Source organism: Mobula hypostoma, chromosome 27 (genome assembly GCF_963921235.1).
Source record: "Mobula hypostoma chromosome 27, sMobHyp1.1, whole genome shotgun sequence".
Taxonomy (NCBI): domain Eukaryota; kingdom Metazoa; phylum Chordata; class Chondrichthyes; order Myliobatiformes; family Myliobatidae; genus Mobula; species Mobula hypostoma.
The window spans coordinates 34,766,213-34,792,772 of NC_086123.1; the positions used below are offsets into that span (position 1 = coordinate 34,766,213).

The 26,560-nt window shown below is 43.9% G+C and overlaps 2 protein-coding genes across 3 annotated transcripts in view; one reads left to right on the forward strand and one right to left on the reverse strand.

The window, feature by feature from the left end:
* The window catches only part of tchp (trichoplein, keratin filament binding), a 32,475-nt gene extending 25,211 nt beyond the window's left edge, over window positions 1-7,264 (reverse strand). The window contains exons 1-3 of one of the 2 annotated variants that reach the window (XM_063034554.1): window positions 7,133-7,264; window positions 5,620-5,819; window positions 2,483-2,693 (exon numbers count right to left, since the gene is read on the reverse strand). In XM_063034554.1, coding sequence (XP_062890624.1) covers window positions 2,483-2,693; window positions 5,620-5,810 — 402 coding nt within the window. In that variant the 5' untranslated portion in view covers window positions 5,811-5,819; window positions 7,133-7,264. The remainder of the gene's footprint in view (window positions 1-2,482; window positions 2,694-5,619; window positions 5,820-7,132) is intronic. The other variant, XM_063034555.1, reaches the window with a different exon arrangement.
* Window positions 7,265-12,879: 5,615 nt separating this feature from the next.
* gltpa (glycolipid transfer protein a) overlaps window positions 12,880-26,560 on the forward strand; it is a 55,680-nt gene continuing 41,999 nt past the window's right edge. The window contains exon 1 of the mRNA XM_063034144.1: window positions 12,880-13,123. Within this exon, the coding sequence (XP_062890214.1) occupies window positions 13,021-13,123 (103 nt within the window). The 5' untranslated portion in view covers window positions 12,880-13,020. The remainder of the gene's footprint in view (window positions 13,124-26,560) is intronic.

Below are 26,560 nucleotides of genomic sequence, written 5' to 3' on the forward strand. Positions count from 1 at the left end.
CCCACTCCCAGGTATCCATTTCAAAGTTGCTGGTGAACGCAGCAGGCCAGGCAGCATCTCTAGGAAGAGGTACAGTCGATGTTTTGGGCCGAGACCCTTCGTCAGTACTAACTGAAAGAAGAGCTAGTAAGAAATTTGAAAGTGGGACGGGGAGGGGGAGATCCAAAATGATAGGAGAAGACAGGAGGGGGAGGGATGGAGCCAAGAGCTGGAAAGTTGATTGGCAAAGGGGATATGAGAAGATCATGGGACAGGAGGTCCGGGGAGAAAGACAAGGGGGAGGGGGAAAAACCCAGAGGATGGGCAAGGGATCTAGCGGAATTAGTCCTTACTCTTAATAATTTCTCCTTTGGCTCCTCCCACTTCCTCCAAACTAAAGGTTTAGCTATGGGCACCTGTATGGGTCCTAGCTATGCCTACCTTTTTGTTGGCTTTGTGGAACAATCTATGTTCCAAATCTATTCTGGTATCTGTCCCCCACTTTTCCTTCGCTACATCGACGACTGCATTGGCGCTGCTTCCTGCACGCATGCTGAGCTCGTTGACTTTATTAACTTTGCCTCCAACTTTCACCCTGCCCTCAAGTTTACCTGGTCCATTTCCAACACCTCCCTCCCCTTTCTGGATCTTTCTGTCTCTATCTCTGGAGAAAGCTTATCTACTGATATCTACTATAAGCCTACTGACTCTCACAGCTATCTGGACTATTCCTCTTCTCACCCTGTCTCTTGCAAATATGCCATCCCCTTCTTGCAATTCCTTCGTCTCCGCTGCATCTGCTCTCAGGATGAGGCTTTTCATTCCAGGACGAGGGAGATGTCTTCCTTTTTTAAAGAAAGGGGCTTCCCTTCCTCCACCATCAACTCTGCTGTCAAACGCATCGCCCCCATTTCACGCACATCTGCTCTCACTCCATCCTCCCGCCACCCCACTAGGAATAGGGTTCTCCTGGTCCTCACCTACCACCCCACCAGCCTCCGGATCCAACATATTATTCTCCGTAACTTCCGCCACCTCCAGCAGGATCCCACCACTAAGCACATCTTTCCCTCCCCGCCCCCCTGCTTTCCACAGGGATCGCTCCCTATGCGACTCCCTTGTCCATTCGTCCTCCCCCCCCCTGCAGCCCTCCCCACTGATCTCCCTCCTGGCACTTATCCTTGTAAGCGGAACAAGTGCTACACATGCCCTTACACTTCCTCCCTTACCACCATTCAGGGCCCCAGACAGTCCTTCCAGGTGAGGCGACACTTCACCTGTGAGTTGGCTGGGGTGATATACTGCATCCGGTGCTCCCGACGTGGCCTTCTATATATTGGTGAGACCCGACGCAGACTGGGAGACCGCTTTGCTGAACACCTACGCTCTGTCCGCCAGAGAAAGCAGGATCTCCCAGTGGCCACACATTTTAATTCCACATCCCATTCCCATTCTGATATGTCTATCCACGACCTCCTCTACTGTCAAGATGAAGCCACACTCAGGTTGGAGGAACAGCACCTTATATTCCGTCTGGGTAGCCTCCAACCTGATGGCATGAACATTGACTTCTGTAACTTCCGTTAATGCCCCACCTTCCCTCGTACCCCATCCGTTATTTATTTATATGCACACATTCTTTCTCTCTCTTTCCTTTTTCTCCCTCTGTCTCTCTGAATATACCCCTTGCTCATCCTCTGGGTTCCCCCCCCCCTTTCCTTCTCCCCGGACCTCCTGTCCCATGATCCTCTCATATCCTTTTTGCCAATCACCTGTCCAGCTCTTGGCTCCATCCCTCCCCCTCCTGTCTTCTCCTATCATTTTGGATCTCCCCCTCCCCCTCACACTTCCAAATCTCTTACTAGCTCTTCTTTCTGTTAGTCCTGACGAAGGGTCTCGGCCCAAAACGTCGACTGTACCTCTTCTTAGAGATGCTGCCTGGCCTGCTGCCAAAGCAACTTTGATGTGTGTTGCTTGAATTTCCAGCATCTGCAGAATTCCTTGTGTGTGCCCAGGTATCCATTATTCTGCTTTAATGCATTGATTAGATTCCAGCCTGTAACTCATCTCAAATCATGGTGCAGTGGGGGACTACCACACTTGTAATCCCTGATATGTAGACCTTGACAGAAAATGTCAGCAAGCCCCAAAGTATATGTGTGATACATATACACACACACAAAGACTTTCCAGCACAGCACACCTCTGGAGCAATCCCTAAAATGGTGATTCAGCCCTTGCTTACTTGCAGATGCCAGTACTATGGTACCTAATGGACTAAAACAGGCCCAAAGCCTCCAAGTAAAAAAATCAGAAGCCAGAAGTCTGAAACAAAAGTAGAAAATATTGAAACAACAGGCCAGGCAGGATGTGTGGAAGTAAAAACAGTAATAAAAGGGTCCTTAACGTGAAACATTAACCACTTCTCTCCTGCAGACTCAAGTCCACACAAGGCTACTTGGGACCTAACACCCCAGTTTTTATTGCAAAATCCTGCTTCTACCTTTCTTCGATGTTCTTCACGAGCCGATTTCAATTCCTCAGTCTTCTTTTTTGCCTCCTGTATGAGAGGAGCCGAATCCACCTTTAGCTGCCGGAGCTCTGCTTCTAACAGATGCTGCTCCTCTTGCAGCAAGCTCTGCAGCTTTCGCCGTCGTTGCTCTAGGTTACGCAGTTTTTCCTCCTGCTGACGATTTCTGTGGTATGCTGTCATACTGCCAAGGAAAGAAATGGCGTGCCTAGATGTCTCTTTGTTACAGCCAGACATGTTATTTGTTTGAAGTAAATATAATTCCAATATGTTATTATTTCACAGATTTTCTAAACTCATTATGGACATGCACGCTGAAGATGTGTTATCACAACAGTCTTGTTTTCAGCTAATCAAGGCAAGTTGGTGAATTACGTTGTTTTCACATCTATGCATTGGACGTGAATCCTATTTGCAGGCCACATAAAAAGACTGTTTAGCCCATGACAACTTAATGTCAGTTTAAACTACAAAAATGCACCAAACCCATGACTATCATATTCTCCAGCACAATCTCATCACTAAGATTGGGTAAATACACCATCTAGTCCAGCGGTTCCCAGCCTGGGGTCCATGGACTCCTTGCTTAAGGGTATTGGTCCAATAGCATAAAAAGGGTAAGTTTTTTTATTCAGAGAGTGGTGGATACCTGGAATGTGCTGCCTGGTATGGTGGTAGAGACAAATACCTTAAAGGCTTTTAACAGATGTTTAGATAGGCACATGAATGTGGAAGGATATGGACATTGTGTAGGTAGGAGGGTTTTTTTTTTGGGGGGGGGTTTGATTTACTTTTTAAGACTCATTCCACCGAGATGCAGCACAGAGCGTCACAGGAAGTCATTCCTGCCCAAGGCCATCAAACTTTACAACTCCTCCCTTGGAGGGTCAGACACCCTGAGCCAATAGGCTGGTCCTGGACTTATTTCATAATTTACTGGCATAATTTACATATTACTATATAACTATTTATGATTCTATTACTATTTATTACTTATGGTGCAACTGTAATGAAAACCAATTTCCCCTGGGATCAATAAAGTATGACTATGACTATGACTATGGTGTGGCACAACATTGTGGGTGGAAGGGGCTGTTCCCATGCTGTACTGTTCAACGTTCTGTGTTTGATGTTCTAACCCCTGGCCTAGTTTGACACAAGATCAGAAATATGATGGATTTCACCTCTGCACCAATGCTATTTCAGAAAGATCAAATTACATTTGTGGAAGAATCCTTGATCAAGGAAGGGGAATATTAAATATGGAACGGAACAGAACAGCACAGCACAATACAGGCCCTTCAGCCCATGATGTTGTGCTAACCCCTACGGTATAACCCTACTCCACGATCAATCTAACCCTTGCATCCTAAACAGCCTATAACACTCCACTTTTCTAACATTTATGTGCCAATTTTTTAAATGTCTCTGTTGTATCAGCCTCTATCACCACCCCCGGCAATGCATTCCAGTCACCCACCACTTTCCATGTGAAAAACAACACCTCACTCTCCGACCATCTCCCCCAGACTATCCTGCAATCACCTCAAGTCTTGTATTAGCCATTGCTGCCCTCCCTGGGGAAAGGACACTGGCTGTCCACTCTTATCATCTTATACACTTCCCATCCTCCTCCGCTGCAAAGAGAAAAGCCCTAGCTCACTTAACCTTTCCTCATATGAAATACTCCCTGATGCAGAGCTTTATAGAGCAGAAACATTACCTCGTGCCTCTCGAACTCAGTCCCCAATTAATGAAGGTCTACACTCCGTACAGCATCTTAACCACCCGATCAACTTTGAAACACTTAGAGCACGAAATCCCCCTGTTCCTCCACACTGCTAAGAATCCTGCCATTAACCTTGTATTCCACCTTCCCCTTCATTTTTGATCTTCCAAAGTGCATCACTTCACACTTTTCTGGATTGAACTTCATCCACCATTTCTCAGCCCAGCTCTGTATCCTGTCAACCTACATAACATTCTACACTATCCACAACACCACCAACCTTTCTGTCATCTGTAAACTTTCTAACCCACCCTTCTACTTCTTCATCCAAGTCCTTTATAAAAATCACAAAGAGCAGGGGTCCCAGAACACTGCTAGTCACACCGACTTTTGGGCAAGGAGTTGTGTTACTATCTCAAAGAAGGATGCAGTCGTCTTCAATTTCTTTCCAGGATACCTAATCAATTAAATTCTTTGTTTACAATTGCTTCAAGAAGCCAGATTTATTATAGAAACATAGAAAATAGGTGCAGGAGTAGGCCATTCGGCCCTTCAAGCCTGCACCGCCATTCAGTACGATCATGGCTGATCATCCAACTCAGAACCCTGCACCAGCCTTCCCTCCATACCCCCGATCCCTTTAGCCACAAGGGCCATATCTAACTCCCTCTTAAATATAGCCAATGAACTGGCCTCAACTGTTTCCTGTGGCAGAGAATTCCACAGATTCACCACTCTCCGTGTGAAGAAGTTTTTCCTAATCTCGGTCCTAAAAGGCTTCCCCTTTATCCTCAAACTGTGACCCCTCGTTCTGGACTTCCCCAACATCGGGAACAATCTACCTACATCTAGCCTGTCCAATCCCTTTAGGATTTTATATGTTTCAATCAGATCCCCCCTCAATCTTCTAAATTCCAACAAGTATAAGCCTAGTTCATCCAGTCTTTCATCATATGAAAGTCCTGCCATCCCAGGAATCAATCTGGTGAACCTTCTTTGTACTCCCTCTATGGGAAGGATGTCTTTCCTCAGATTAGGGGACCAAAACTGCACACAATGCTCCAGGTGTGGTCTCACCAAGACCTTGTACAACTGCAGTAGTACCTCCCTGTGCGAAAAAGATTGAGTTTGATTGTGATACCTCCAGGTTGGTATTGCCCTTTCATGTCTGGGTATGCATATAAACAACAGTCATCTACATCCACGAGAATCATACCCCACTGAAAATCAGTGCTTTCAAAGGGGAGACTCAGAACAAAACAAACCCACTAGCTAATCGAAATAAGCATCTTTGGTACACCCAACTCAAAGAGATGCACAGCTCTAGGGTCTCAATCATTGGTAGCTCCTTAATGTAAATCACTTGACTTGTAGTTTCTACCTTTGCTGGTAAGATTGCCTTGAGCTCCACTGCGCCTGTTTACTGCTCCGGACATCGTGCATTTTGAAGTATCGATGATGCAGGTCCCACTGCATGCGAAGGCGTTCCTCCTGCTCCCGCTGGCGAACAATTTGCTGTTCCAGCCCTCGACTCCTGGTGCTCCATCTGGATGGGATTGTGGGTAAAGCCATCCGCGTAACCTATATGATCACACCAAAGTTTATGTGACATATACATGCTGCATATCTTAACTGCCAAGTTATCCATAAAGCTATTTTCTCCAGTTGGTTCCTTTAATCTGTCCTGCAAACATTGACTCTTGATTTCACATGCAGCAAAACCCACACCCAAATCATTTGATGTGTTAACAGTGAGAAACAGTCCCAGGGAGTTTTTGATTATGAAACCATACTTATGGTTGCAAAGGCTCAATTCGAGCAGTATTGACAGAACAGTAAACACGCAGGATAGCCCTGGCTTTTTTTCTGATGAAGGGACTGGGCCTGAAACGTTGACTGTTACTCCTCTCCCTAGATGTTGCCTGATTGGCTGAGTTCCTCCAGCATTTCATATGTGTTGCTTTGGATTTCCAGCATCTGTAAAAAATCGCTTGTGTTTCTGGTTTTTCTATAAGAATTACCTGAAACGCTAAATGAAATGTGAGCCTGAGAACTCGTTATTAGCATTAGCAGCAGTGTACAAATACAGGCCTCCAAAATCTTCAATACAATCTTACAGCTGAAAAGCTTTGTCCTAATTTCACACAACCTAACTGCACTGGGTAAAGATTCTGACCAAAATATCTATCAATCCACTAACCTTGACAGACTCACAGTATCTTTGAAACACGAGAAGATCTGCAGACGCTGGAGATCAAAAGCAACACACACAAAACTCTGGAGGAACTCAGCAGGCCAGGCAGCGTCTATGGAAATTAGTAAACAGTCGATGATTCGGGCCGAGGCCCTTCTTCAAGACCTGATGAGGGGTCTCGGCCCGAAATGTCGACTGTTTATTCAGTTCCATAGATGCAGCCTGGCCTTCTGAGTTCCTCCAGAGTTTTGTGTGTGTTGCTGACATTATTTTAGTATTGGCTGCATCTAAAGGCAACTGTTGAAACGGTGAACAACTGCTGTATTTCTCCCCACCATTCCCGGGCAATTGTTGTGTGAATTTGCAATAGCATTATTTTCCCTAACCCCGTTGAAATATAGATACAGGCTTCACCCCACAGGAGAGCAAATTGGATTGTTAGTTTGGACGATCACAATCAGCACGGCCCGGCAGTTAGACCACTGGAACCGTCACAGCAGGACAGAAAAGCTGGCAAGATCCCTTCTCCGAATTGCCGCGATGATCACACCTACACCGTACACTTCATCTGCACGGCTTTTGATTTAATTCCCTGGGGTAACCAACAAATACCCCAGCCAGGCGGGCAGGAATTTCAGGCCCCGTTAATGCCTGCGGAGCCTACAGGATCCCGATTCAATGGAGAAGTAAAATGCTATACCCAGGGTCCTGAACACGGCCTCCAAAACACAAACGACCTTTAGTTTAACTTGTAGCCTTCTACCTCCGTTAAATGCAACCGTTTGCTCCGCGCCGGCCGCGTAGCTCATAGCAACCAAGAGCCACTTCCGCAAGGTGTACGGAGCCTGCCCGCGGCCACAGGCTGTCCTCCCCGTTCGGGAAACGCGCTTTCGAAACACAAGAACACAGTGGGAGTTGGCCACTCAGCTCCTCTGTAGCTCTATGACTAATCTGCCCTAGGCTTCGGTTCTCCTCCTATCCCAGCTCCACATAGCCCACAGTCCTCGATATTTCAAAAATTAATCTACTCCCTCGTTCGATACCACCAGTGATTCTGCCTCTAACAACCTGCTGAGAAATCCAGAGATTCACTACCCTCTGCAAGGAAAGTATGCCTGTGTTGGTTTTAAGTGACCACTCCCTGATTCTGTAACCATGTCCTACCTGGCTGACATGATTGAATTTTACAAAGAGCTGACTAAGTGTGCTGGCAAGTAGCTGAGGTGCTCCACGTGAACTGCAGATAGGCATTTGCCATGTTCCCACATGGGAAACTGGCCCAAAAGGTTAAAAAGAACCCATGGATACAGGATAATTTGGCAAAAATACTCGGAAACTGGCTTGCTGATAGCAGACTGAAGGCAATAATCGATGGTTGCTTTTGTGACCAGAAGCCTGTGACCTGTCTTGATTAGGTACAGGTGTTGGGGGAGTCCAGAACCAGAGGCCACAGTTTAAGAATAAGGGGTAGACAATTTAGAACAGAGTTGAGGAAAAACTTTTTCACACAGAGGGTTGTGGTTCTGTGGAATACTCTGCCTCAGAAGGCAGAGGAGGCCAATTCTCTGGATTCTTTCAAAAAAGAGTTAGATAGAGCTCTTAAAGATAGCGGAGTGGATGGATATGGGGAGAAGGCAGGAAAAGGGTACTGATTGTGGATGATCAGCCATGATCACAGTGAATGGTGGTGCTGGCTCGAAGGGCTGAATGGCCTACTCTTGCACCTATTGTCTGTTAGGTGTTGAGATCCCTGTTTGTTAGGCACATTATATATCTAGATATGGATATAGAAGTGTAGAGCTTGTACAGCACAAGAATGGGTCCTTTCACCCACATCATCCATGCTGACCACAATGCCTCTCTCAACAAATCCCATATGCCACATTAGGCCTGTCTCCCTCTGTGCCTCTCCTACCCAACTACCTGTCCAAATGCCTTTTTTTACATTGTAATGGTACCTGCACCCACCAGCTTCTCTAGCAGCTCATTCCTGGTATTCACCAACTTCTGTGTGAAAAGCATTCACCTCCGGCCTTCTTTCTCCGCCCACCACCTTAAACCTGTGCTCTCCAGTTTAAGGGTCCTCTGACCTGGGAAAAAAAAATTCTGCCTGTCCAGGCTAAACCCTTCAAAATCCTACAGGGTTCTCCCACCCCACCCCACCCCCAATTTAGCCTCCTATGTTTCAGTGAGAATATACCTAGTATGTCCTACCTTTCCTTACAAATGAAGCCCTCCTTCCCAGGCAACATCCTGATGATCTCTTCTGCTTTTCCTAATGCAGTATTCTTCCTGGAGCATTGTGACCAAAGTTCAAATCCTACTCTAGTAGTTGATGCAATTAAATTTAATTAATTTAATATATTTACAACACGAAGGCTATTATCAATAACTCTGATCGTGAGAATGGTTTGAGAATTGTCGAGGAAGGAAATTTGCAGTCTGTGGTTGGTTTGGCTTCTATGTGACTCCAGGTCCATGATGTATGAGTTAACACTTAAATGCTAATCGACGTCCTATGAAAAAAAAACAAAAATTGACTCTGATTTTACATAATGTTTATTGAATGTTTCAAAAGCTGTTGGATCTCTGTAATTTTCCATTCCTTTGTCCCTTTAGGAGTTCAGGCAGGAGCAAAAGACTTCGATTCTTCATGAATGTTTATTTTAAAGTTTAAAAAAGGTACAGAGAGTTTGAAACTAAGTGAGGAGCTGAGAAGCAAAGCAGAGATTAAATAGATTCAGTACAGTGCTTTTGAAAAATCTATCACTTTTATACTAGAGTTAACAGAAATTTCTTAGAGATAAACCAATTAGGGGGCTACACAATTAAAACAATTATAATCCATGTATAATATGCTAATACTTAGCCAATTAAAAAGTGAAAAGTTTTCTGACTCTGTAAAGTTAAAAATAAAAACTGCAAATTAGTTTCTTCTACAAATGAGTAAATAAACAAGAAGGGGATGAGACAGACAAATAAATGCAGTGATTTTATGGGCCACCTGGAGTTGAAGGGTCTCGGCCTGAAACGTCAACTGTACCTCTTCCTATGGATGCTGCCTGGCCTGCTGTGTTCACCAGCAACTTTGATGTGTGTTAATTATCATGATGTTTGTTCTGAAAAATGAGAATGATTTTGATAACTGTCACTTTGATAAAATGATTACTACCAGAAGGGATCTTGTCAAAGCTATATATTATTCTTAACATTATTGGAATATAAGTAAATCTTTTATTTAGTCTTTTACAAAATCTTATGTTGCATTTGCTTCATTTTTTTCTCCTTATTAAACCACTCTAAAACGTCTGCATTGTGGGTAGCGTCATTTTTCTTCCAATTGTTACTGAATATATTCCTTCAGAATGTTCATCAGAACTTTGTAAACTTGATGAGATTTTTCCAGATCAGTATTATGCAGAGATAAAGTGTACCTCTCTGTCCGTATTCATTGTCAGTGTTTGCCCCATTTAAATTATTGAACGCATGTAAATATTTAATGCAAGTAAATAATATGCGCTAATTACAGCATATGTAAAGAAGATCTTTGCTAAGTCATACTTATATTCATTCTACTGAGCAAATGATGGTCTCCCTGGGTAAGTAAACATAATTGCTTGTCCTGATTTCAATTATATAGTATTTGTATCCTTTAATATTTGATGATTCTGATAAACTAGGATCCAACATCATCGCGCATTAAGGGGATGCTTCCTTTGTGATAATTTAGGACTTTTTCTTCATCTACCCAGTGATAAGGGCCAAACAATGAAAAAAATAATAAGCATACTGAAGAATACTAAAAATCATATCAGATAATACATTTTTGTTTCCTGCTTCACTTGATATTGTTTGTGCTGACATTAAATAAAATATTCAGGATGAGGACATTGATATAACAGGGTTTTCATTTAATAAAAATAAAAGAGAGCTGTGGACATTGGCAGATCTGTGATGGAAATTAGGGTGAATAAACTAGACACCTTGCAAAATTAGCTTTTGAATTATAAATTAATCTCTCCATTAAGAAATTTGGAATAGTTAACTATTGTATTTGAGTTTGCTGGAACAAAAATGTTTATTATACTATTTGTGATGTTATGTGTGAGTCATATGTTTATAGTTATTGAATGCTGTTGTTTTCTTGCTGTAGGTCGTGCCAAAATAAGAATCAGAATCGGGTTTAATATCACCAGCAAATATCATGAAATTTGATGTCTTTGCAGCAGCACGACAATGCAATATATAATAATAGAAAAAATCTGTGACGTACAGTAAGTGTATATTTTAGCTAAATAAGTAGTGCAAAAATAGAAATAAAAAAAGTGGTGTTCATGGTTCAATGTTCATTCAGAAATCAGATGGCAGAAGGGAAGAAGCTGTTCCTGAGTCATTGAGTTCATGCCTTCAGGCTTCTGTACCTCCTTCCAGATGGTGGCAATGAGAACAAGTTACGCCCTGGGTGATAGGGACACTTCCTTTTTGAGGCATCGCTGCTTGAAGATGTCCTGGAGGCTGGCTAAGTTTGCAACTCTGCAGAGCAAAGCAAATTCCTAATGCATGTAGATGTACGTGGCAAATAAGGTTGATACTTGATGTGTAGAGAGAATCTCACCCTCTTGAAAGCCTGTGCACACAATGTCAGCTGAACTACCTTCATCATCATCTCAAATGAACGTCTCATTCAGATTCCAAAGACCTAATTTGCATTAACAAAAACTAAGCCAAAACGGACACAAGTCTTCCTACATTGAGAGTATCTTCAAGAGTCAGTGCAAGCTGGGACAAGCCCTCTTTTCATTGCTACCATTGAGAATGGGCTACAGGAGCCTGGAGATCTGTATCAATGCTTTAGGAATCGCTGCTTCCCTCTGCTATCAGATCTCTGAATGTTCCATAAACCCATGAACACTAGTTTGGTATTCTTTTGTTTTGACACGATTTATTTTTTTACATAGTTTATGGACAGCAGCATGGTAGCATCGTGGTTAGCACAATGGTTTATAGTACCAACAACTGGGTTAAATTCCCGCCACTGGCTGTAAAGGGTTTGTACGATCTCCCCATGACTATGTGGGTTTCCTCTGGGTGCACAGGGTTCCTCCGATTGTCCAAAGACCTACCATTTCGTAGGTTAATTGCTCATTGTAAATTGTCCTGTCATTAAGATAGAGTTACAGAGCCTAAAAAAAGTATTCAGCCCCTTGTAAGTTTTCATGTTTTATTGTTTTAAAACATTAATTCACAGTGGATTTAATCTGGCTTTTTTAAACACTGATCAACAGAAAAAATCTTTTCTGTCAAAGTAAAAATATATTTCCACAAAGTGATCTAAATTAATTACAAATATAAAACACAATACAATTAATTGCATTAAGTATTCACCCCTTTCATATGACACACCAGATCATCATTTGTGCAGCAAATTAGTTTTAGAAGTCACATAATTAGTTAAATGGAGATCTAGTTTTAGAGATCTGCGTGCAGTCAAGGTGCTTCAAGTGATTGTAGTAGAAATACACCTGTATCCAACTGCTAGTGAGTCAATATCCTGGCAAAAACGACACCATGAAGACAAAAGAACACTCCAAGCAACTCCGCGAAAAGGTTCTTGAAAAATGCAAGTCAGGAGATGGATACAAGAAAATTTCCAAGTCATTGAATATCCCCTGGAGTACCGTTAAATCCATCATCAAGAAATGGAAAGAATACGGTACAGCTGTAAATCTGCCTCGAACAGGCCATCCTCAAACACTGAGTGACGGCGCAAGAAGGGGATTAGTGAGGGAGGTAACCAAGAGACCCGTAACAACTCTGGAGGAGTTAAAAGCTTCAGTGGTTGGGATAGGAAGACTGTGCACACAACAATAGTTGTCCATCATTATCATCAGGTGCCATACCCTGCCAGAGTCTCGGAGACCGCTTTCTTCCACTGCGGTCTGTCGGCAGTCAAGCCTCCTGCATCTCTGGCGGTGAGGCTGGTCCATTTCTTGATGTTGTCGATCCAGGTTGTCCTCAGTCTGCCTCGGGAGCGGCTTCCTTCTGCTCTGCCGTCAAGCACACAGTGCGCTCCAGTGTGTCGTCAGTTCTTGAGATGTGTCCAAAATAGCGCTGTTTCCTTTGGATAATGGTTTCCAGAAGTATCCTACAGTCTTAGAATTCTTTCACTGAGAGGACTAAGCATGTTTTTTTAACCTAATACAAAATTTCATTTTATTTCTTTCTGTAGATAAAACATTGTTTAAGCTCTCAGACAAAGTATTATTTTAAAATTGAAATCTGGACGTATAATTGGCTAATTGCTAATCTACTTTCTATTGGTAGTACCTGGGAGAAGGGCGGTGTTTACCCCGTTGGTGATTGGCTAATCCTGCCGCAGGGTACTCTCTGATTGGTTATAATTTACCGTCCGCGGGAGATCATTGCAGGTAGATTGGTTGGTTTGTCAGGAGTCTGCGCTGCGATTGGACAGCCGTGTGACGGACGGCGGTTCCCTGCGCGATCGCGGGTGAGTTGTGCCGGCCGCGTCCCGAGCTCTGGAAGCCGCTGTCGTCGTCGTGTGTGCTGTCTCGGTCCAGCTCCGCCGTCATGGCGCTGTTAGCGGAGCACCAGTTCAAACAGCTGCCGGCGGACAAGCAGATCGACACCCGCGCTTTCCTGGAGAGCGTCTCCTACCTGCCCACCTTCTTCGGTGAGTTGTGGAGCGGTGGGGCGGGCCGGGCCGCCGAGTCTCCTCACGCCCGGCGGGGGGACTGGGAGGGAGCCGGGGGACAGCGGGCTAATGGATGTTTGATTGCAGTGTGGCGGCGCCGAAGGTCCGGCCTCGCCCATGATTGTACTTAAACGGCGAATCTCAACCAGGCGAATGTTAAAATCCTGATGCCGGTCTCGGCCCGAAACGTCGACTCACCAGCCTGACCTACCGAGTTCCTCCAACATTTTGTGTGTTTGCATTGGATTTCCAGCGTCTGTAAACTTTCTCGTGTTCATATTACAGTGTCTTTTTTAATTTATTCTTTATTGCGTCGCTCTCTACAGTCATTCGCCTACCTTGCAGTTAAAACGCAGGGTAGCTGTTTAAGGTCGTGGATTTTTTTATCAACGCATCCTCGGTGGTGACTACTTTCAGGGACCTTTCATGGTAAAATGCCCCCGTTTCAGTTTCACATTGAGGAGCAAAGTCAATAGTTCAAAACGGAGTGAAAAGTCGGCTGCATGTTTCCTGCATACCGTTGCTAGGCAGTGATCGCCGTTGGAAAGCTGCTAACAGGTGATATTGGCTGCAGTGTGGCCAATGATTAAATTGCTTGTGAATACATTGTGATCAGATGCTAACTGCATTTCATTAGTTTTGTATCTGTACTCGGCACAATGACAATAAAGTTGAATCTAATCTAATCTGTTAGGATCACTTCGTTGAGATCCTAAGTAACATAAATTGTAATCCAACGCCTCTTCAGTGCAGAATGGTACACGAGGGAGAGAGAGACACCCCCCCCCCCCCCGGAGGAACTCGGCAGGTCAGGCATCATCTCTGGAGAGGAATAAAGAGTTGACATTTTGGGCCGAGACTTTTCATCAGGACTAGATGGAAAGTTAATACTTTAGCTTTTGAATCAAGTTGATGAAAGCCTTTCACCTATTGCAACTCACTGACTTTTTTAAAAAAAAGTGGGTAATGACGCACGGTAGCGTAGTGGTTAGTACAACACTTTATAGTACAGGCAACCCGGTTTCAATTTCCCACCACTGTCTGTATGGAGTTTGCACGTTCTCCCTGTGACCGTGTGTATTTGCACAGCATGCTCTGGTTTCCTCCCAAAGACCTAATGGTTGGTATGTTAATTGGCCATTGTAAACTGTGTCGTGATTAGGCTGGGATTGCTGGGCAGTGCAGCTCAAAGAGCCAGCAGGGCCTATTCTGCCTGTATCTGAATAAATAAATTAATGTGTGGGAAAAATACTGGTGAGTGGCCAAATCAAGATGGAGTTATGGGAATGTGGGGCAATTAGGTCATAGGGAAAATTGGTGGGGCTTGGGAATGGGCATACTCTTGAGTTATGATAAATAATGAGCATTTAACATGTGAAAATGCATGGATTTGCAAGACGGGCATGGAATGAGGAAATGCTTCAGTGGTATCCTAATTTCTGTGGTCACATAATGTACACTCAGTAGCCATTTTACTTCTCGCAATTCCTCCATCTCCACCGTATCTACTCTCAGGCTGAGGCTTTTCATTCCAGGATGAGGGAGATGTCCTTTTTTTAAAGAAAGGGGCTTCCCTTCCTCCACCTTCAACTCTGCTCTCAAATGCATCTCCCCCATTTCACGCACATCTGCTCTCACTCCATCCTCCCGCCACCCCACTAGGAATAGGGTTCCCCTGGTCCTCACCTACCACCCCACCAGCGCCCGGGTCCAACATATTATTCTCTGTAACTTCTGCCACCTCCAACAGGATCCCACCACTAAGCACATCTTTCCCTCCCTCCCCCCACCTTCTGCAGGGATCGTTCCCTACGCGACTCCCTTGTCCATTCGTCCCCTCTATCCCTCCCCACTGATCTCCCTCTTGGCACATCAGTGTAAGTGGAACAAGTGCTACACATGCCCTTACACTTCCTCCCCTTATCACCATTCAGGGCCCCAGACAGTCCTTCCAGATGAGGTGACACTTGGCTGAGTCGTGCTGGGGTGATATACTGCATCCGGTGCTCCCGACGTGGCCTTCTATATATTGGTGAGACCCAATGCAGACTGGGAGACCGTTTCGCTGAACACCTACGCTCTGTCCGCCAGAGAAAGCAGGATCTCCTAGTGGCCACACATTTTAATTCCATGTCCCATTCCCATTCTGATATGTCTATCCACGACCTCCTCTACTGAAAAGATGAAGCCACACTCAGGTTGGAGGAACAACACCTTATATTCTGTCTGGGTAGCCTCCAACCTGATGGCATGAACATCGACTTATCTAACTTCCGCTAATGCCCCACCTCCCCCTCGTACCCCATCCGTTATTTATATACACACATTCTTTCTTTCTTTCTCTCTCTCTCTCTCTCTCCTTTTTTTCCCTCTGTCCCTCTGACTATACCCCTTGCCCATCCTCTGGGTTTCCCCCCCTCCCCCTTTTCCTTCTCCCTGGGCCTCCTGTCCCTTTTGCCTATCACCTGTCCAGCTCTTGGCTCCATCCCTCCCCCTCCTGTCTTCTCCTATCATTTTGGATCTCCCCCTCCTACTTTCAGATCTCTTACTAGCTCTTCCTTCAGTCAGTCCTGACGAAGGGTCTCGGCCCGAAACGTCGACTGTACCTCTTCCTAGAGATGCTGCCTGGCCTGCTGCGTTCACCAGCAACTTTGATGTGTGTGGCTGTACCTAATGTAGTGAGAATTGAGTGTATGTTCATGGTCTTCTGCTGTAGCCCAACCACCTCAAGGTTCGACACGTTGTACGTTCAGAGATGCTTTTCTGCACACCACTGTTGTACCATGTGGTTACTCCAGTTACTGTCTCCTTCCTGTCAGCTGGAACCAGTCTGGCCGTTCTCCTCTGACCTCTGTCATCATCAAGGTGTTTTCGTCCACAGAACTGTAGATCAGCAGATTCTTCTTTTTGTTTTTTTGCACCCTTCTCTGTAAACCCTAGAGACTAGTCTCCGGGATATTTGCTTTAATGAGCTGGTATGCAAGTGTACGTAACAAAGTGGCCGTTGAGTGTGTGTTTATTATCAGGACAGTTATGTCACACGGTAGTGATTGGTTGTTACCAGAGACTGGTTATCATCAGTACTTGTATGGGGAAAAACCATCAATGTACACTTCTAGTATTTTCTGTTTTTAATTCTAATTTCCAGTATTTTCTTTGGCATTAAACACTTCTGAACAAATATCATTCTACTTGAAATCTCACCTTGCTTTTAGTGTCTTTTCCTTCAGTCTGTCAGCATTTGGTGTTTACACGTTGAATGAAGTTATCCCCTTTGGTTGAAGAGTTAAAGTTTCTAGTTAACATTTGTTTTCAGACAACAGCTGGTATCCTTAACAATTCAGGCTTCAATGGAACAATGGGTTCTGTTAAATAAGAAAATTCTATCTTAATCTATCATTTCTATCTTAAGATGTTCCACGACTGCACTTCATCTCTAAAAGAGTAGCAATCACTCAAGTTGGGTAAGATGTTCTCCTAAGTTGGGTCCTCGGGTGACTATAGAAGCCAATCCTGGATCCACATATTCTGGTGCGGTGAGGGCAAGTGGAAGTGGTGGCTGTGGTCACTGTTGGGTCATTTGGTTGTCCCTTCACTCCTTTTGAGGCTACTGCTCTGCGGCCCAGCGGAGGTCGATCTCGGTAGCGCAGCTCCCCTGTGAACAAATTTCCTCCAGTTGCATCTATCGAGTACAGTGGCTTCCCAGTTTTTAGATGTAATGTTGAAATTTGTTATTAGGCTGGTTTTAGATGTTATCTTTGAAGTGTTTCCTTTGCCCACCAGGGGCTCACTGACCTTCAACTGGGAGTAAAGGGTGTGTTTGGGGAGACATGAGTTAAGTATCCAGTTGATGTGACCTATCTATCAGAGTTGGTGTTGCTTTATCGTGGTGGAGATGCTGTCCATGTTGGCCGCCTTCAGTTAAAGGAATATGAGTAGTGCAATAGCTTTTCAACCTTGCGCACCAGTTTCTTGTCATCGTTGGACACAATGGGCAGCCACAGTAAACAAAAGCAACTGCGTAGAGCATTACAAGGTGCACAAGAATAGTCCATGTACAATCGCTGTCTGTACTGCAACGAGAATTGATTTTGTGAGAAAGAATCAGTTCGAATTCCAGTTCCACCAAAAATTGGTGCATGTATTGCTTGAGTCAGTGAGTTGTTTTGTTATGTCTCCCCTCTCACTGTGAAACGGGGACGTCTCTTTTTTTCCCCCTTATTAGGGAGGGAGAGAGCCTGTGGTGTGTTGAATACCAGGTGAATGAGTAGTCTTTGGGGTAATGCGAGTCTTTGTCTTTATTGATGCTTTGCTGCACGCTCGAGTGCTCGGTGGGAGGTGCCATTGCTTTTTTGCTGGTGGGGGAGGACGGGATCGTTGCTTTTGCTGCTCCGTGTGTGTGGGAGGGGGGAGTTTGTGGGGGACTTTTGCATTCTAACATTTAGCTCATTCATTCCTTGGTGCACTCCTTTGTTTTTGTGGATGTTTGCGAAGAAAGAGTTTCGGGATGTATAGTGTATACATTTCTCTGACATTAAATGAACCTATTGAAACCAATTGATGAAAATCAGTCCGAAAGAAGGGTCTCAGCTTGAAAAGTCGACTGTTTACTCTTTTCCATAGATGCTGCCTGGCCTGCTGAGTTCCTCCAGCATTTTGTGTGTGTTGCTTTTGGTTTTTCAGCGTCAGCAGAATTTCTTGTGCTTGTGGTGTCTTTCCATGTCCTTCAATCTGCAGCTGTTCACTGTTAGTGAATTCTGTCCACTGGTTTGGCGATTTAGCTAACACTGATTTTTTTTTTAAAAAAAAACAACCTCGTGATTTTAAGATGGAACTTGGAGAGGAGAGGTTCTCTTGCGGTTTTACATTTAATATAAAATGAGTGTCTGGAAAGTAAGCTGATCAGTAACCCTGCTGATTTGTAAACTGCTGGAGCTTACCGTTCTTGGTTTTCCTCCCCATAGGGAGTTATTTGATTTGAATTGCTACCAGACATCACTCAAACCCAACAATTATTGTCTATCAATTATTCAGTGTGCGTTGCAAGCCAGTGACTGAGGAGTTGACAAGTCTGCGGAGTTGCACTGTCAACTCCCTTTCTGTGTTGGTTATATTTTAGTTAACGGCAAGAAGTGTGAGAAATGGTCAAAATGCTGTCTGTTTTCAGAATCCTTCAGTTTTCACAAGCCTGTTAAAGCCCAGTTGTTTTCGTTTGTGAATTTGTTAGCGGGAACCATACGGACCAGGGGTCTCGCAAACAGTGTTGGTGCCTGCGGCACTATTTTGGGGTTGCTGATGGTGGCTAATTTTGAGTGATTCCCCACTGGGAAGTTGTGTACGTTGAGTAAGGATTGCATGTCAGCTGGCTCACGAAGCACTATTCCCAACGGGTGGTGAGAGAAGGAGTCGGACAACTGCCTAATGAGATCTGTTGGAGAAAGCTGTTAATTTAGGAGTTTTTTTTCTCTCTCGGATTTTCAGGGATTGTTAATCGCAGCTGTTGCTACGAGGTGTAAACAAAAGGTGAATCAGAACAGGAGAGATGGGACGAAGTGCTAGAGATGTCAAGTGTATGGCACTGTAACTGTTGGGAAAAGTGAAATAAAATGCTGTCTGTCCTTCTCACTGTCTTAGTTAAGCAGCCAGCATAATCAAGGAACATTCCGGACATTCTCTCTTCTCCCCTCTTCTATTGGGCAGAAGATACAAAAACCTGAAAGCACATACCTCCAGGCTGAAGGACAGTTTTTACCCTGCTTTAATAAAACCAGTAAATGGCTTGCTGGTATGACAAGATTATTGTTTGGTAACACACACAAAACGCTGTAGGAACTCAGCAGGTCAGGCAGCATCTACGGAAAGGAATAAATAGTTGACATTTTGGGCCAAGACCAAAAAAGACTGGAAAGAAGGGAGGAAGAAGCTAGAATAAGAAGGTGAGAAATAACCCAGCTTCACTTCATTCTGCCCTCTACCTATCTTCCCCCTTTTCTGGTTTCACCTGTCACCTGCTAGCTTGTACTCCTTTCCCTCCCTCCCCCCCCTTTCTTTTCAGTCCTGATGAAGGATCTCTGTCTGAAATGTTGACTCTATTCCTTTCCATAGATGCTGCCTGACCTGCTGAGTTGCTCCAGCATTTAGTGTGTGTTACTCTGGATTTCCAGCATTTGCAGAATATCTTGTGTTTATGATTTGCACCTTATTGTTCACCTGCGCTGCACTTTCTAGGTAGCCGTTACTTTTTATTCTGCATTATTATGTTTTGTGTTGTACTGCATAATGATTTGATCTTTATGAAGCTTCTCACTGTGTCTCAGTTTATGTGACAATAATTAACTGATTCCTCTTCCAATCCTGACGCTCAGCAGGCTCAGAGCGTTGTCTTTCATTCCAGCGGCCACTTGCACTGCCCTTTTCACTTTCACACATGGTCTTTATATTTCCCGTTCCAATGGTGGTGGTCCTGGATGATAGAGGTCAGTTCTTCTGTACAAGTTGGAGACTTGGAGGGCAACAAAAACTGTCATCAGAAAGATCCAGACCATTATTAATATCTGTCTGAGAAAAATCCTCAGGATCCAATGGCCAGAAATCTATGGCAGAGAACACACCAGCTACCAGTGGAAGAAGAATCAGGAAAAGATGGGACTGAACAGTCCGCCAAGTACTAGCATCACCAGGCAAGCGCTAAAGTGGAACCCCCAGGGAAAGTGGTAGAGGGATTGGTCAAAGCACACCTGGCCTTTGGTGTGCCCCAGTTAGGCTGATGGGCTTAAGCTGATAAGTTCCATTGCAGCAGGTCCAGTAGCGTCTTGGGAGAGAGAACAATGGAGTTAACTGAACAGGCAGCAAACTGTCTCCTGACATGAAGCCTGATTCACTGAGAATTCCCGTTATTTTCTGTTTCTTTTTCAGCATCTGGACTGCTTTTAAGCTTTGAGCTTTCTTGGGATTTGGTTTGGCCTGAGAACTGATCTTTCTTCTTGAATGAAGATGATGTCAAGTTTGTTAGAGGTATTGAAGACAATAAGGCAGTTGATGCCTGGAGGATTAGAGATGACGAGCCATAAACTATCACTGTATAGGTTTATGCTTGAACAAATAACCATTGCCAGTTCCTTTTGTACTGTCAGTAAATGCTCCCGTTGCCCTCATCTTGTAAAAAAATTAAAAATGATTACATATGTGTTTGTAGCTTTCACTCTGGCGTAGCCACAGAAGGGTCATCAGGCACAGAAACCCCATCTTTCCTAGTAATCCGGAAAGCATTTTCACCCCTTGCTACCCATGTATTACTCTCTTCCCTTGCCCACCAACACTAAATTCCCCAGCCCTCATTTTCAGAATGGGTGCATATTTCATGACAGCAAACAAGCCCACGGACCACAATCACGTTATCCTTTGTGCCAGTCAGAATATTATCCGTTGCCCTTGTGCCGGACAGGGAGGCTTTACAGCAGGTAGTCAAGACAGTCCAACGCATTGCTGGCATCAGACTGCCCGCCATCATGGATGTACAGTATATGCAGAAAAGGGCCAGGAACATCACGAAGGATCCCACCCACCCACCCTGCTCATGGACCTTGCCCCACTCCCATCAGGGATGAGGCTACATAGCATCCATGCCAGGCCACCAGACTCAAAAACAGTTACTTTCCCCAAGCAGTAAGGCTGTTCAACACTTCCACCCACTAATCCACCCTCCATACCCCCAGTCATGCTACTTTATCCTTTCCTGTCAGTCACCTTGTGTATAGACACTCCTGGGCTTATTATCGCGTTATACAAACCTCATTTCCAGAAAAGTTGGGATATTTTCCAAAATGCAATAAAATCAAAAATCTGTGATATGTTAATTCACGTGAACCTTTATTTAACTGACAAAAGTACAAAGAAAAGATTTTCAATAGTTTTACTGACCAATTTAATTGTATTTTGTAAATATACACAAATTTAGAATTTGATGGCTGCAACACACTCAACAAAAGTTGGGACAGAGTTGAAATAAGATTGAAAAGTGCACAGAAAAGTCATGCTACTGTGATAATTATAGCCACCTGGGCTCGGGAGTACTTCGGAAAACCATTGTCACTCAACACAGTCCGTCGCTGCATCCAGAAATGCAACTTGAAACTGTATTACGCAAGGAGGAAGCCATACATCAACTCTATGCAGAAATGCTGGCGAGTTCTCTGGGCCCGAGCTCATCTCGGATGGACTGAAAGACTGTGGAACCGTGTGCTGTGGTCAGATGAGTCCACATTTCAGCTAGTTTTCGGAAAAAACGGGTATCGAGTTCTCTGTGCCAAAGATGAAAACGACCATCCAGATTGTTATCAGCGAAAGGTGCAAAAGCCAGCATCTGTGATGGCATAGGGGTGCATCAGTGCCCATGGCATAGGTGAGTTGCATGTATGTGAAGGTACCATTGACTCTGAAGTGTATATTAGGATTTTAGAGAGACATATGTTGCCATCAAGGCGACGTCTCTTCCCGGGACGTCCATGCTTATTTCAGCAGGACAATGCTAGACCACATTCTGCACGGGCTACAACAGCGTGGCTTTGTAGACAGAGTGCGTGTGCTTGACTGGCCTGCTGCCAGTCCAGATCCATCTCCTATTGAAAATATATGGCGCATCATGAAGAGGAGAATCAGACAACGGAGACCCCGGACTGTTGAGCAGCTGAAGTCTTATATCAAGCAAGAATGGACAAAATTTCCAATTGCAAATCTACTACAATTAGTATCCTCAGTTCCAAAACGATTAACAAGTGTTACTAAAAGGAAAGGTGATGTAACACAATGGTAAACATGCCTCTGTCCCAACTTTTGTTGACTGTGTTGCAGCCATCAAATTCTAAATTTGTGTATCTTTACAAAATACAATTAAGTTCGTCAGTAAAACTATTGAAAATCTTTTCTTTGTACTTTTGTCAGTTAAATAAAGGTTCACGTGAATTAACATATCACAGATTTTTGTTTTTATTGCATTTTGGAAAATATCCCAACTTTTCTGGAAATGGGGTTTGTAGATATACAATCAATCTATGTAGATAAGCTATCTTGTGTATTTATATTTATTGAGTTTTTTTATTTTTGTGTTTATCTTACAGTTTTTCAAAAATATACTGCATCGGATCGGGAGTAAGAATTATTTTATTCTCCTTTACACTTGTGAACTAGTAATGACATTAAGCAATCTTAAATCTTGAAATTTGTCCAGCATCTCTGTGCAGATATTTCCAACTAGTATGAAAAGGCAGATGCTGAACTAAATGGTAACTTTTGTTTATTTCAGGCCTTCCATTCACATGCCGCATTTTAGTTGTTCTGCAATACAGATTACAAAAGGAAACAGTTCCTGATAAGTCTTGATAAGCAGAAGTGTAAGTCAGAACTGAACAGAAACCGCTGTGAAGAGCAGGTGTGGGGAGGGTGGCAGTCAGCTGACCTCACTGACTTAGTCTGCTTCATGTCCCCGACCGTGCCCAGCTCAGCCCCCCTCCACCCCCTATTGTTGTGTTGGGGAGGGATGGGTCTGGAGAAGATGCATGAAATTATCCTCTTCCCACTTCGCAGAAGATGTCTGCCCCACAGCAGTGACGAATCATCCTGTCTGTTTCTCAAACACACATCCACAGACTGTCTGCAAGTTGGGTGCTTGTAGCCTGTGGATTTATCTTGTATATTTCTTGGATTAGCTAAATGTATACCTGAGAAAATTTCAGTATCCAGCAGGGAAAGTTAGACTGGAGCCCGAGTCCTGTCTGTCTACATTGACAGATCGGTATTAATGTTAGTGTTGAACCTGGGTCAACAGTGGAATTTACTGGAGAAGCCTTTTTTTTTGCTGAGTGGAATTCCAACATTGGTAATAGCCAAGATATACTGTAGATTTTGGCAATACTGTAACTAATATCTGAGATGAAGACAAAATAGCTACAAATGTCATGTGGAATGTTGCCACCACTGAGATGACAAAGGCCTTGCATTCTCTTTTGGTCTTGTTTGGGTAGACTTTGCAAATTGGTGCAGTATTTTGCAGGGTTAATGTTGTGCCCCACAAGCCATTTGGGAAAAGCGAGGTAAGTCTTGGACCAAGCTCTATGTGGGCGGTCTTGATGAATTGGGCTGCTAGTGTTTGTTTGGGTCTACTAACGGCCACTTCTGCCAGGGCACTGAGAAGGCAATTCATTTCGCCAATGTCAGCTCTTCTGCATCATGGGCATTAGTTGTGAAGCCGTTTGTTGCTGCTGTAATGTATGTTTTTAAAAAAAAGCCTTTTCCAATTGATATGCACATGTGCATTTTACGAGAGTTACTTGCTCAGGGGTTTCTTTTGAAGATGTTTTCACTGCCCTGACAGAGACTGAATTTTGCACCTTTGATACCTGTAGTGGAACAGTACAGCACAGGAACAGGCCTTTGGCTCAGAAATTCCACGTCTCTCTCCTTAATCCAGGGGGTCCCAACCTGGGCTCTGTGCTTCCCTTGCTTAATGGTATTATTGGTCCATGGCATAAAAAAGGCCACAACGCACTACTTTAAAGAAAGAGATTGTAATTCTTGGATTGTTTATCATATGATAATTAGTATCTCCTTGAAAGATTTCGATTCTGATTTTATGATTGTATACACAGTGGGAAAACTTAGTTTTGCATGCCGTCTGTACAGATAATTTCAAAATGTCTTTATCAGGGTAGTACAAGGGAAAATTAGTAGATGGCAGGATTGCAGAGAAATGAAAAGATCTTTGCATGCAATATCAAACTGTTTGCATAATCAGTAACAATGATTTCAATGCAATCTTGTTCTTTCAGTTTTCGTATGCTCACTTGGTATCCATAATTGTGCTCGCAATCTAAATATATGCCTCTGTCAGTTGAATATTTTGCATTGTCATGTTTCTTCCCCCCCACTCTGTGGGGTTTTGAAGATTGAACTTTGTATGACTTTATTGTTTCCTGATTTATCTCTTCATCTTTCTGTGGTTCAGTTGGTAACAGGCTCACTTCTGATTTAGGTAGTGGTGAGCTCAAATCCTGCTCCAAAGAGGACAGTCAGTGTTGGGAAGATTGTATGCAACCACCACTGAGATGTACTTTGCACTTCATATTGATTTTGGAAAAAAAAAACCTCCTGACATTCATGTACTTCTAGACCAATACATGTAAAGGTGTGCTTGGATCTAGCTTGCAAAAACAAACTGAGAACTTGAGCAACACACATCAAAGTTGCTTGTGAACGCAGCAGGCCAAGCAGCATCTATAGGAAGAGGCGCAGTCGACGTTTCAGGCCGAGACCCTTCGTCAGCTCAGGTCCAGCTTTACTTCTGTGTGTTTGCTTACTAACAGTAATTATAAGCAGTAGTGTACTTACTGCATGTTACACTGCTGGCGTTTAGGGCAGCAATGAAGGTCCTCCATCTCTGGTGTTCAAGGCTTCCTTCATGTCAGTAGCTTCCTCTGTTTACTTCTGTCAGTCATGCAAGTCCCGGATGGAGACTCAGGAATACTGTCGCACTTAGATGCAGAGGGATTCCTTATTGCTGTTTTCATAACAGTTTTGTTTGACCAGTCAGGGTTGTTAGCCCTGAGCTGAACCGCTGAACTTGGAGGACAACTGTTAGTCTGACCTCTACTCTTTGACCTGTTTAACATGGGTGACCTAACCAAGAGCCAAAACTAGCCAGCGTAGCTCTCCAGGTCATTGAGACAGGCAAATCTCCAAACCACGACAAGGTTGTGGTCCTCCTGGAGGCTTGCACTCCTGGCTTCTGGTATTCCCTTATGTTATTAAATCAGCCATTAACAGCTCAATTCCAAACGGGAACTCAGTTTAGTTATTGTAGAGATACCACCAAGCTACAGACATCAGCATTTTGGTCAGCAAATGATAAATGAAAAAGTCAAAAACAATGAAGCTGCAGTTCAATGTTGTCAGTTTTTAAACGTGCTTTTCACACCATCCCATTCACAATCCCCAATGAGGCATGCAAGTCTCCAAACCACATCAAGCTTGTGGTCCTCCTGGAGGAGTAATGTGCTTGGGCATTATATAATGGATAGCTTCTGGCATCCCCTGAATGTTGGCTGAAACAACATCAAAGACCCTCTGCTCACTGCTACCATCAGACATGAGGTACAGAAGCTTGGGTCCCACACCACCAGGTTCAGGAACAGTTTTTATCCAACAACTATTAGGCTCCTAAATCCGTGTGGATAACTTCACTCCTCACAACTCTGAACTGATTCAACGACTTTCAGACTCACTTTCGAGGGCTCTTCACGGCTAGTATTCTCAGTATTTTTTTTATTTACAGTTTGTCTTTGGTTGTTTGTCAGTCTTTATGTACAGTTTCTTTGTAAAATTCTGTAAGTGTCTATAGGAAAAGGAATATCTAGGTAATATAGTAACATTTACATTTGTACTTTGGTAATAAATTTACTTTGAGTAGTCAGGTGTGGGAGACGCTTAATAATGACTGGATCAGAAGCTTTAATTGCAGTTTGCTTTTAAATGTAGAGCTGGACTCTCTTTAGTACACCTTTTGACATGTCCTTATTACTACAGTACATTAGCAGACCATGCACTAGCTGAAATTAATCTGGGTAAATTAGACTGGAAGAATGATTTGATTGAAGAGAATTTTACAGTAATATTGGTTTAATAATTTGTAACGTGTTACTACCCACTGAATGCCACCATAGTGTAGTGGCTAGCGTGGCGTTATTACAGTTCAGGGTGTTCTGCAGGTTCGGAGTCCAATTCTGGTGCCGTTCTGTAAGGACTCACTGTACATCCTCCCCATGGAATGTGTGGGTTTCCCCCGGGTGCTTCAGTTTCCTCCCACAGTCCGAAGTCGTACAGGGTAGGTTAGTTGGCCATTAACACGAGTGTCTACAGATTCTGAAAATCCAAAGCAGCACACAAGATGCTGGAGGAACTCAGCTGGTCAGGCAGCATCTGTGGAGATAAATAAACAGTCCATGTACTGAGCTCACAAACACAAGGAAATCTGCAGATGCTGGAAATTCAAGCAACACACATCAAAGTTGTTGGTGAACGCAGCAGGCCAGGCAGCATCTCTAGGAAGAGGTACAGGTGATGTTTCGGGCTGAGACCCTTCGTCAGGACTAACTGAAAGAAGAGCTAGTAAGTTAGTCCTGACGAAGGGTCTCGGCCCGAAACGTCGACTGTACCTCTTCCTAGAGATGCTGCCTGGCCTGCTGCGTTCACCAGCAACTTTTACGTGTGTTGCTTGATGGACTGAGCTGCGACCCTCCTTCAGGACTGAATTGGTCATTGTAAATTACCCTGTGATTAGGTTAGGGTTATCCAGGTTTGTGGGGGGGGGGGGGAGGTGTGCATGTCGAAGGCTGGAAGGGCCCACTCTGTGTTTAAATCAATAAA